The sequence below is a fragment of the Terrapene carolina genome, unplaced genomic scaffold (assembly GCF_002925995.2).
Source record: "Terrapene carolina triunguis isolate 2854851 unplaced genomic scaffold, T_m_triunguis-2.0 Scaffold247, whole genome shotgun sequence".
NCBI lineage: Eukaryota > Metazoa > Chordata > Testudines > Emydidae > Terrapene > Terrapene triunguis.
In genome coordinates this window covers 13,339,423-13,350,941 of record NW_020664598.1, presented here as the reverse complement: position 1 = coordinate 13,350,941, position 11,519 = coordinate 13,339,423, and the positions used below count along the sequence as shown (strand labels likewise).

The window sequence follows — 11,519 nt, the reverse complement described above, 5'->3', positions numbered from 1 at the left end:
CTAGGTCATTTAGTCAGTGCCTTGCCAGCGTCGGATTGTTCTGTGCCATACATTTGCTCATTCATTATCCCTTTCAATAAGGTGGTTGTTCCAAGCAGGTAATTCACTTATTTAAAATAGTGGCAGAAGATCTGTGGCGTTTACTGACATTCAGGAATTAGCTTTTAGGGTGGCAGGCAGATGCCGTGGGGCAAAGCTCCCTGCGCGGGGAAGGGCCCCCTTCTAAATGAATGCCTCGAGGGCGCTGCAGACAGGGCACTGCCTCCGCCCCCTTAGCTCCTGGGGGGCTACTGAACACCCTCTGCCTGCCCTGGGGAGTAGGCAGCGGCTGCCTAGCAGAGCTCTCGCCGGGCGCGTGCCCCTGCCCTCCGCCCCTCTCCCAGGCAACCCCGTGCCGGGATAAGCTCCTAGTCAGAGGGAAAGAACCAGCCGCCGCCCGCCCAAGAACGGACGGTGACCCAGCTGCAGGCGCGCGCGCCGCGCCCCCACCCTCGGCGCTGCAACAACCGTACCCTGACGTCACCCACACGGGGAAGAAGGGACTCAAGCTGGCGGCGTCCATAGAGCGCATGCGCACGGCTAACAGTCTTCTTGGGTTGGGTGGTTACCGGGAACCGTCGCTCTATGGCTTCCCTGTTGCAGCCCGGAGAGATCAGCGGGAGGGACGCTTCCGGTGGAGTGGCGGCTGCATGACGGGTAGGGCAGAGAGGTGAGGTCGGGGGGTCTGTGAGGCCCGGTTAGGGGGAAAGCAGGGAGCCCAGGAGACTGTGCGCCAAGGGGAGAGGGCGCTCCTGCGTGTGTTGGGGGGGAGGGGTACCTGTGGTAGGGGGAAGGGCTCGTGCGTGTGTTGGGGGGGGAGGGCTCCCTGTGGTGGGGGGAAGGGGTACCTGTGGTAGGGGGAAGGGCTCGTGTGTGTTGGGGGTTCCTGTGGGGAGGCTAGTAAGAGGGAGGGGCTCGTGCGTGTATATATTGCGGAAGGGGTACCTGTGGGGGGAGGGGTGGTAGTTGGGAGGGGCTTGTGTGTATATAGTGGGGGAGGAGTTTCCTGTGTGCTATGATGTGGGAAGGAGGCATGTTGCTATGTAGGGGGCTTCTATGCAAGTTGGGTGGGATGGGGGAGAAGCTTGTCTGTGTGCTATGAGGGGTAGCAGCTGTACCTAACTATAACGAATAACTTAGTGTAGGGAGTGAATTTATTGGCCCTGAACTGTATCAGTGGTTCCCAGCCACAGAGACATGTTGCGATATCCCCGCCATGGGTACTGCAGGCTTTTGCAATTGGTGCTCGCCAGGGATTCCATCAGGGTCTTGTGAGTTCTGGATGCGGCAATGAGATTAAATGTTTCACTGTTTTTATAAAAATAAAAAAATTCCTTCACTTTTTAAAAATAAAACTAATGGGAACATTTTTGTTATACTTTGGTATTGTAACCCAACCCCTTTATTCTTGTTTGTCAAAATCTAAACTGTGCCTCCTACTTAGAATGCTAGTGTCCTTTCTCTTCATGGAAAGCACTTGAAAATAATGTAGGGCCCTTAGAATGGATAGCAATGTAACATTAAGAATTAGTTCATATTTTATCAGAAGCTATTGGAAGGAGACAGGTGGCTGTTGTTGATGGGGATCACTCTCTTCTGCTTCTGGCCCTCTCTTGCATTGTCGCCTATCTCTAAAGACACTGTCAGGTTACAAATTATATTAATAAGGGAGAACTAATCCTGTGGTCTGCAGGTCTTTTTAAAGACTGTACTGTGGGGGCCAGAGTGGAGGAAGGGGGAGAGGCAATATGCGGGAGGAGTTAGTAGGAGCAAAGGAGAGGGAAAGAGTGGCATTCAAGAGGAAAAGGGATGGGGAGGACAGTGAAGGAGTGGGATGAGGTCAGGGCAAACAACCTATCAGAAAACAGCGTTCAGTGTTAAACTGCTAACAGTCAGTCTGATAACATCACTGTCATCCAGAAGTGTGGGCCAGCCCCTAGTGTGGCTAGCTCAGGGGTGGGCAAACTACAGCCCGCGGACCGGACCGCCAGCCAATTTAATCCAGCCCTCGAGCTCCCGCTGGGGAGTGGGGCCAGGGGCTGCTCTGCGCAGCTCCCGGAAGCAGCGGCATGTCCACCTTCTGGCTCCTACGCATAGGGGCAGCCAGGGGGCTCTGCATGCTGCCCCCGCAGCTCCCATTGGTCGGGAACTGTGGCCAATGGGAGTTGCAGGGGCAGCACCTGTGGACGGGGCAGGGCACAGAACCACTTGAGGCAGGGGCAGCGTGCAGTATCAGTAGTCTTTCACGTACTATGCTCAGACTTTCCATCTGCTTCTCACAGAAACTCAGGTCACCAAGGAGACCAGCTTGGATAGCTCCCCAGACACTGGTGAGAGTTTTCAACTTTTACCCGTTTAATCTCTCAGCTAATCCTATCTAATCTAAGAATACCAAAGGACTCCAACCTTGGATTAGGCTATTTAGAAGATCCCTGCAGGGACTATTAAATTAAAAGCCCATCACCATTCTGCTGTCTTGCATCATCTAGGAGCTAAGAGTGGTTTCAGCTCTCCTGGCACAGTGGAAAAGGGAGACTGGAGAGGGTTGGTTGTGGCACAGTAGAGTGCATTGGTATCTGTGAAGGTGGTGGCCAATGCAAAATAATAATCAATCCCATTTATGCAAATACAGGACTTTAGGATATCTATTTAGAAAGGGCCAGTGCTGTGATTCAGCATGGCTGTGTGATGTTCTCTAGCTGCTGAAGAAAGAGAGCCACTGTAGCACAGGAGAGGCTTATGTTAACTCTACCATGTGTAGCCCATGGTTGTGATAAACTGAGATACTGGACTGCAGCTGTTCCAGAACTTCTGTCTTCTCACATTAGGACATTTCTTTGCCTTAAAGCCTCTGACACTTTGCTTGCCCTCCCATTGTAGTTCTTCTCATATTCTCTTTTGACCGAGAACACTTCATTATTATTTGGGTGCTGAATTCACTTCCTCCCCCTGTTTCGTCGCACTATTGAGCACCAGTGGGAGCAAATCTAAGGAGGCGATTGTGCACCAGCTCCTCCACTATGTGGAAGCCCATGTGGGGTAATATTTACTTCAAGATATTATTAAACAAAATATTCCCAATTGATTTAGTTAAATCTATTTGGCTCTGTCCTACAGATTGTCTTCACTGTTGCTTTTATACATCTCCAATATTTTATGCTCATCTTGATTCTGTTGTTGGTTTCTGGATGCAGTTGTGAAATGCTTTTTAAAAGAAAACACGGACTTTAAACTTTAAAGACGATCTAGTGCTCATGAAAGAAGGCTGACAGCTCTAGAGATTTAAACCATTACCTGTTCACCAGACAGGCATGGTATGGGCAGCACAGGGGGTTTGAAGTCATTACAGGGTCATGGGAATCCCGTATGATCTTGTTCACTAACCCTCTATGACATATAACATAAATTGCTTGAAACTCCACTGCCAGGAATATCCCAAACAGAGGATTGTACCTCTGTGCCTCATATACAATGCTTCCCCAATGGAGGCGACTACAATAATAGAGAAAAGCAGATCTAATCCTCTTCTGTGTATGTGCTATTCCTCTTTCCGTAGGATTGACAGCTATAAACAGGAGTATCAGAGAGGCGATCTGCTGCTGAAGGCAAGACAAATAAAAGGTATTCTTTTCCTTCTCTCCCTCTCTCATTTGTCTCATCTTGTGTAGCTGCTTCCCCATTGATCCCAGCAAGTAGAGTGAAACTAACAAGGATTGTCAGGTTTCATTAAGTGGACAGTAGGAGCTTGAGAGCTATTCTGTAGGAAAGAACAAATTTAAATAGAGAGGAAGATGAGGAAAGAAATGGGGAAGGAGAAATGTGAAGAGAGCTGAAGAAAAACATCAAAGGGATCGTTAGGGTTGGGAGAGAAAGAATTGTTCTTGTGGTCTAGCAGTAATGGCTAAAAGTTTGGAGTATCACTCTGAGAGTATCTTATATTCTAGAGATTCCATTTGGCTGTCTGAAGGAGCAGAAGTCAGGGACTCTGGAGGGAGTCTCCTTGGTTGGAGGGAAGTTCGTTGACATGTTGGCTTTCTTGGAAAAGAGAAGGCAAAAGTGGAAAAATAGTTGGAAGAGGGAGGCGGGGACATGCTTCAAACAAAAGGACAGATATGAGAGAAAACAACGACGTGGTGGAGGATGTGCATGAAATCCAAAGAGATGAGGAATGGAAGAAAAATGGAGATATGAATCTCCTAACTATATTGACATCAATGGGAGCTAGATGCTTAAAAACCTTTTGAGGATCTTGGCCTGAGTCTTCATGCCATTTAATCCCTGGCTTCTCTGCAGAGACTACCAAATTAAGTGATGTCTCTACATGGAGAACTGTATATTAGGAATTAGACTAATTTTACATAGAGCTGGGATGACAAACCTCAGACATGCTAAAAGTGATACTTAATGTGTTTTACGGTTATGCAAATGACATTGGCATCAACTGTGTTGCAGTGAGAAATGCAGCCTCAAGCATGATGCCCCTCATCTCGTGTGAATTGCAAGTGTGATTTGAGGGTGGAAGACAGGATCATACTGGCAAATGCTTGGGATCCTGGAACATCTCAAATAGTTGCAGTTTTTCCTCTTCCTTCTGTAGGGAAGTGTGTATATGTGTGCGTATCCATTCTTTGCCCGGAGATGTCTGCTCTTTCCAATTATGCCTTGCGGATGGCCCGCCTGAGTGCCCGGATATTTGGAGAAGTTGTCAGGCCAACAGACAATAAGTCCATGAAAGTAGTGAAGCTGTTCAGCGAGCAGCCCCTTGCCAAACGGAAGGAAGTCTACGATTGGTATCCCCCTCACAACACCTACGTCGCCCTCATGAAGAACCTCCGCTTCCTTGGCCTTTACAGGTGATCCATGTGTGTAATGTGAGGGTTGGGGGGTGAGGGGGATGGACTGGGCAACAAGGAGTTGTGGCTTCTGTTAGGGTTGTGTTAAAGCAGCAGCAGAACTATTAAAGTGGTGCAGTTCAGAAGACAGACAGGCCGTATAGAAGAAGCACTTTTTTTGGTGTGCTTGGTGTGGGAAGAATAGAGTAAAATGTGGACGGGTTGTTTATGTAGTTTTTCCTATTTGGATGCACCGAACCTTTTGTGGGCAAGAGTTCGTAGACCAATGGGTGTAGTTAAGCAATCGCATGTCAATATGGGGCATGCTTCTTCTAGCTCAGCGGTTCTCAAACTGTGGGTCAGGACCCCAAAGTGGATTGCGGCCCTGTTTTAATGAGGTCGCCAGGGTTGACGTTGGACTTGCTGCGGCCCGGGCCCAAAGCTGAGACCCAAGCACAGGTTTGACCCGGGACTGGGGCTGAAGTCTGAGCCCCACCACCTGGGGCAGTGGGGCTCGGGCTTTGGCTTTGCCCCCCTCTACTGGAGGCAGCAGGGCTTGGGTGGGCTCAGGCTTTGTCGTCCCCTCCCCCCGTGGTCTTGTAATAATTTTTGTTGTCAGAAGGGGGTCGTGGTGCAATAAAGTTTGAGAACCCCTGTTCTAGCTGTTTGGGACAGGGTCCTTATCCATTAAGAAAGCATTGCTTTGCAAAGCTGATGAATGATAGGTGTGATGTCTGTCTGCAGAACAGAAGCTAAGGCAACAATTATGAGGTGTCCGGATCTTTCAAGGAGCTGCAAAAGATGTATAGCATGTTAATACACCAACTGCTAAAATACTCTTACCCTGTGTTTATGGCTACTTCAGTACCCACCCTTGAAATTTGGTGGTGGTTGATTTTTCTTTAAGTTTTAAAAAACTAGGTCACCTTCAAACCATCCAAAATGAAGGGAAATTGTTTTCCAAATATAGGAGGACAAAATTGACTAGAAACATTTATATTCAAGCTTCTAAATGAGTATTACAATTTTGAGTAAGGAAACACTGAACTGATTACTTGTAGATGTTCTTTGAGGCAGTTAAATGCAGCCCTTACTCTGGCCAACTGGCATGGAATTTATAGGAATTTCTTTAACAGGTAGGATTTCTATTTCTAGTACAAAACTTCCTAGAATAACTTCCTCTTGGCACAAAACGCCAAACTATAAACTGTGCTCGCTCAAGTGTCTTGTTTCTTGTGTATGCTCAGAGAGGCCTGCAGTGGCTCAGGTGTGCTATTCAGAAATAAATGTTGTGATAGGCAGTGGACGTTAGACACAGATCTAAAGACCAAGGGGGCCTGGGAATAATTCTTATACTTTTCTGGAAGTATTAAAAATAGCAGGGCAGCAGCCTTAGACAAACTTGAGGTGCTACTACCCATTTTCCCCACACTTTCCACTGCTAAGTTGCATTTGGATGGGAGATGGAGTGGAATTTATTTAAAGGGTTCTCCAGGATTTCCTATCCTGTCCTTCCCCACCTCTGTTCACTTTTTTACTGCTTTTTTACAGCACCTAGCGCAGGGGGGTCCTGCTTCATGACTAGGGCTCCTAGGCGCTATGATAATACAAATAAATAATAAAGATCCCACTGGTAGATATAGGTTCCTCCAGAACCCTTCAGTGAAATCAATTGAGAGCAATGCCAGGTGTAACTGCAGCCCGCCCTGCCTCTCTCCTCAGGAGCTAATGACCCAAACTTGAGTCTTTGCATGGTGTTACAACACAAGATGAGACTTCTGAGCTAGCTTGGAGGGGGGAAATTTTGATTTTTTTTGTCTCTTGTTGATTTTATATTTTACTTCCCATTTGAGCACAATGGATCAAGAAATATACTGTAAGAAATATATATCATTTGTTGCTGATAAAGGCAATCTTGTTAATTCCATAAGTACCAAAGGAAATCTTTCAAATTATTCTGTGAGTGTTTGCAATATTATTGCTAACACTAAATGTAATGAGATTCAATATAGGCTTCATTCTCTAACACATCTGGACAACTATCAGACTTGCCTGGGAATAGGTATGGGTGTGGGAGTTGGAGAGCATTAGATAAACAACAAGACTGCAAGCCAGGAGATTTCGATCCCGTTTTTCATTCTGCCACAGACTTGGTGTGATTGAGCAAGTCCCTTCACTTCTAAGTCTTGGTTTTTCCCCACCTTTTAAAATGGAATAACATTACCTCACATGTTGGTGATAGGCTTCATTCCTTAATTTCTGTTAAGTACTTCGAGATTCTTGAATGGAAGGTGCTGCTGTAATGCAAAATATCATGTTGTTGGTTTGTTTTCCTCTTGATGTAAAACACACTAGGATAATGTACATGTTGTATAATGTTTACTTTAGTTCTCATCTTGTTTTGTGTACAGCTCTCCATTCTTCAAGGTGGGAATCTACCATTCTGAGTGGGAAGTATTGGCCGCCAGAACCCACTGCACTCTTGTTCTTTTGGAAGAAGTTAAATTTAACCCTCTTCCCTCTCTTTCTTCCATCCAGAGATGAACATCAAGATTTTAAGGAAGAGATGAGACGGCTAAAGAAGCTCCGTGGTAAAGGAAAACCCAAGAAAGGAGAAGGAAAGAGAGCTACCAAGAAGAAATAGTGCTACTTTGGAACTGCAACAGACTACTTTAGAAATGTCAGAGCAAAAGCAACCCTATCCCTTTCTTCCCAGCCAGAGACGGATTTGCATGCAGCTGAGTTCATGGCTGCAGTGGGGATTGGGTGTAAGCAGTCTGCCAGATATTAAACTCTGAATTGAACTCTCTTTTTACTAGGCCTCTTTGAGCACTCAGGTTTTTCACCAGTGACTGTATATATAGGAATAATTCAGTATGTTTCAGCACCCATGATAATGCTGATTTGGGTTTCAGTTGCTATGGGAGCCCTTTTCTACCTGAGTCAGCAATAAAAAAAGTCTACATTTTTGGTGTTCACCTCTGCTGCTTTCTGTCCTTGTTTCTTTGACTTTTCACTTTCACCAAAATACTACATGTTCTACCTTCTTTCATTCATTAAGTATGTCTTACCTGCTTATATTGATCCCAGTGCTGTTTGGTTCAGACTCAGTAAGAATGATGCCTTCTGCTACTGTGTAGCCTGGAACATCAATTTATAATGTATGCAGCTTTACCCGCCCTACCCTTTACCTTGGTGGTTGCTTTTACTTAATACTAGAAACAATTCATTTGCATTCTGCACTGGAGGGCACTTCCTGGTCCCCACCCTGGCCACAGCACTCTCATTGTACTGTGTGTAATTAGATCTACAGATGATAGAAGTTGTGGTGTGAGGATTCTAAATTGCTTCAAGTTCTGGTCCCTACCAAATGAATTATTGTTAAATATGTATTACTCCAAAAGGAGATCAGACAAGGATGTTTGTTTGTCTGTAAGGACATGTATGTAGTATTCCACAAGGAAATTAACTCTAGTTCATTGATATTAGGGGCACCTTTATAGCTAGGCTCCCTACAGCGTTATCCATATTAGCAACTATGTGTCTCCTTACCTTTCTTTTGTCTTTCTTCCTGTCTATTCTTTCCCATTATGTGGGTGCAGCAACAGAAGATACGTCCACCTCTGTTCCTGTGTTTTAGGTGTACCTTTCTGGCCCTCTTCCCACTTTACGTGCTAATGCCTTCTCTTCCAAGTGTATAGGCCCAGCTCTTTCCTTTTCCCCACTTGCACAATGTACTGTTAACAGTACTCCCTTGGTTGCCTTCCTGGATATGGCAAGTGAATTAGCAGGAGCGAGCCAAGTTAAAAGGCTTGTGTGCATGACGGGGGAGATTGTAGTACAGAGCAAGCTTTCAAACTCCAGAGGCACCTACTGAAATGAACACCTTCTGCATACCCTGGAACATACAGACACACGCTGAAGTAAAAATCATCAGGGAGGTGTACTCTTCCCTGTGTATCTATACTATATGCACTTGAGAAGGGGGGTAACTTGATAGATATACTCCAACTGGAGATACCCAGTAGAAATAGGTATGTGGGTCTATGCATTTACAGTCATGTTAAGGTTTTATATAGACAATCCAAATTCAAAAATATGGCTTCTGGAGCATACCATCCACTCCTTGGGCAGCTCTAGTGTTTAGTATTACTATACATGCGATTTTCTATGTCTCTTATGTTAGTTAATCCTTATTTTATGGTGTCTTCCCTAGCAAACAGTAATCAACTAGGTTTTCTTTCTCTCTCTCTCTCTCTCTCACACACACACACACTGTGTTTAGAGTGCTGAAACACAGTTTGAGAGGAGACTTTAACTTTGTTTCTAGACTTTTGAGCATTTAAAATCTCAACTAATATTACATAATTTATTTTTTCTAATTCATACTACAATATACAAATGAGCACGCATCACAAATTCTGGCCACCTTTGGCAAATGTCTAAAACGGGTAGGCAACCTGTGGCACGCAAGCTGATTTTCAGTGGCACTCACACTGGCCGGGTCCTGGCCACTGGTCCAGGGGGCTCTGCATTTTAATTTAATTTTAAATGAAGCTTTTTAAACTTTTTAAAAACCTTATTTACTTTACATACAACAATACTTTAGTTATATATTATAGACTTATAGAAAGAGACCTTCTAAAAACATTAAAATGTATTACTGGCACGTGAAACCTTAAATTAGAGTGAATAAATGAAGACTCAGCACACCACTTCTGAAAAGTTGCCGACCCCTGGTCTAAAAAATAATAAACAAACTCCAGCACTTACACCCAAACAACCACTACCCTCCCCTCAATCACCCTCCTTCCCAACTCCTTGCAGGGCAGAGAGAAGAGATGGTTCTTACATCATGCCCTGAATAATAAACTTCAGGCTATGAACTGAAGCTGCAGGGCAGTGAGTTTCAAAGTCATAGGTTTCCACCAGAAATCACCTCCCAGCAGCCCCATCTCTCTTATCCTAAAGGGGCTTTATCTATCTGAAATACTTATATGATCCCCTTTACTGTAGTATCAGAGCACCTCATAATGTTTAATACATTTATCCTCACAGTGCCCCCATTTGGTAGGGAAGTGTGACTATCCTCATTTTACAGATGAAGAGCTGAGAGAGAGATTCTCAGGGTACCTCTCCACTGCAATATAAGATCTGTGGCTTGGCCACAGCTGGCCCTAATCAGCTGACTTGGGCTTGCAGGGCTAAAAATTGCAGTGGAGATGTTTGGACTCAGGTGCCTGGTCTCTAAAATCCTATGGGGGGGGGGGTCGTCTCAAAAGCTGGGCTCCAGCCTGAGCCAGAATGTCTACTTTGCATTTTTTAGGTCTGTAGCCACCCTGTGAGGCAGAGTCAGCTGAGCCAGGGTCTCAGACTGGATGCTACAGGTTTTTTATTACAATGTGCTTTGCCCTTGTATAACCTTTCTTAGACTTCAGAACCACAGTTGTTTTTATAGTGAAATTACCTTACTTTGATATTTAGATGACATGCAGGCTGAGAGCACCTGAAATAATGTTACACCTGTGCTCCAGCTCTTGATGATGACAAACTTGGTTCATTGACCTTTAAATAAGGAACTGAGAGCCAAATGTCTGCTTTCAACTGTATCCTGAACAGAGGGTCAGTGTCACAGTTTATTTCAAGTGAGGCATGATGGTCAAAGTGTGCTTTGAGATCTAGCAAAACATTACAAAGTATAAAGAAATATGTTTCTCTATATCTGAAAATCTAGCCTTGATCTTTAGAATGCATTTATACTTATATATTATGATAGTAACAGCAACCTTGAGTTCAGGCAGGGTATTTTTAAGGGTAACAATGTTCTAAAATAGGGTTCCTGGGGCTCTTTAAAACTTACTCTCTCATTATGATACAAACAAGTAACAGGGTGACTGGCCCCTTTAAAAGGGAGCAGGATCCAGTGCACCTGGACTGATTACCTGCTGCTCAATAGGGTTTATGGGACGGCAACTGGGCCTTGGGAGGGGATGAGGGAGATAGCTACAGGTGGCTGGCAGATACCTGCAGAAACTGCAGCTAGTAAGAAGACTCCTGAGTCAGCAGGGGGAAAGCACCAGCTGGGAGGGCTTGTAGAGAAGACCAAACCGTAGGTAAGAGGTGCTGAGAGATTGCTCTTCCTCCATGAGGGTCTGTGTCTAGCTTCAGATAGGGGTGAATGAAATGAATTTAAGGGAAGGAAAGATCCTCAGGGAGGTGGGATAGAGCCCAGCTGAAACCAGGATGAAGATTTCATATGTTTGAGTTTTCTTTTGAAAGACTTCATAGCTAACAAATCAGATGGGGGGAATGTTTTGAATATCTGGCCTAGGTGGACTTTTTAAGGGGCCCTGAGTGAAGGAGAAATTGAGGCAGGGTGCTGCCAAACCATATTTGGCTAGAAGAAGGCACAACAGGGCAAGTATTTCCTTTGATAGAGGCACGCTGAGGACTTTTTTTGAGCAAAATAATTGACCTTGCACAGCCCTACCTTTATGGGATCCAGTGTTGTCTGTCTTTTCAAATCATGTCTATCATGCAGCCTCCTATTATATTCTAGTCTAATAAATGCAAGTTTCTTTTGGAAACACAGTGAAGAAGTTAAAATAAATATTATTGTGAATGTAGCCATTACTAGCACCACTTATT

General features: G+C 44.9%; 1 protein-coding gene across 6 annotated transcripts; it reads left to right on the top strand.

The window, feature by feature from the left end:
• Positions 1-547: 547 nt before the first annotated feature.
• On the top strand, positions 548-7,839 carry MRPS33 (mitochondrial ribosomal protein S33). 6 transcript variants are annotated; one of them, XM_024200783.3, is made up of 5 exons: positions 655-709; positions 2,322-2,369; positions 3,596-3,660; positions 4,637-4,892; positions 7,410-7,839. In XM_024200783.3, the coding sequence occupies exons 4-5, from the start codon at positions 4,678-4,680 to the stop codon at positions 7,513-7,515; spliced, it is 321 nt and encodes a 106-aa protein (XP_024056551.1). In that variant the 5' UTR covers positions 655-709; positions 2,322-2,369; positions 3,596-3,660; positions 4,637-4,677; the 3' UTR covers positions 7,516-7,839. The 6 variants fall into 6 exon arrangements, with proteins under 6 accessions (XP_024056550.1, XP_024056556.1, XP_024056551.1 ...); XM_024200786.3 differs by having other exon boundaries at positions 664-696; XM_024200787.3 differs by lacking the exon at positions 655-709 and adding an exon at positions 1,118-1,310.
• The last annotated feature ends 3,680 nt before the right edge of the window (positions 7,840-11,519 follow it).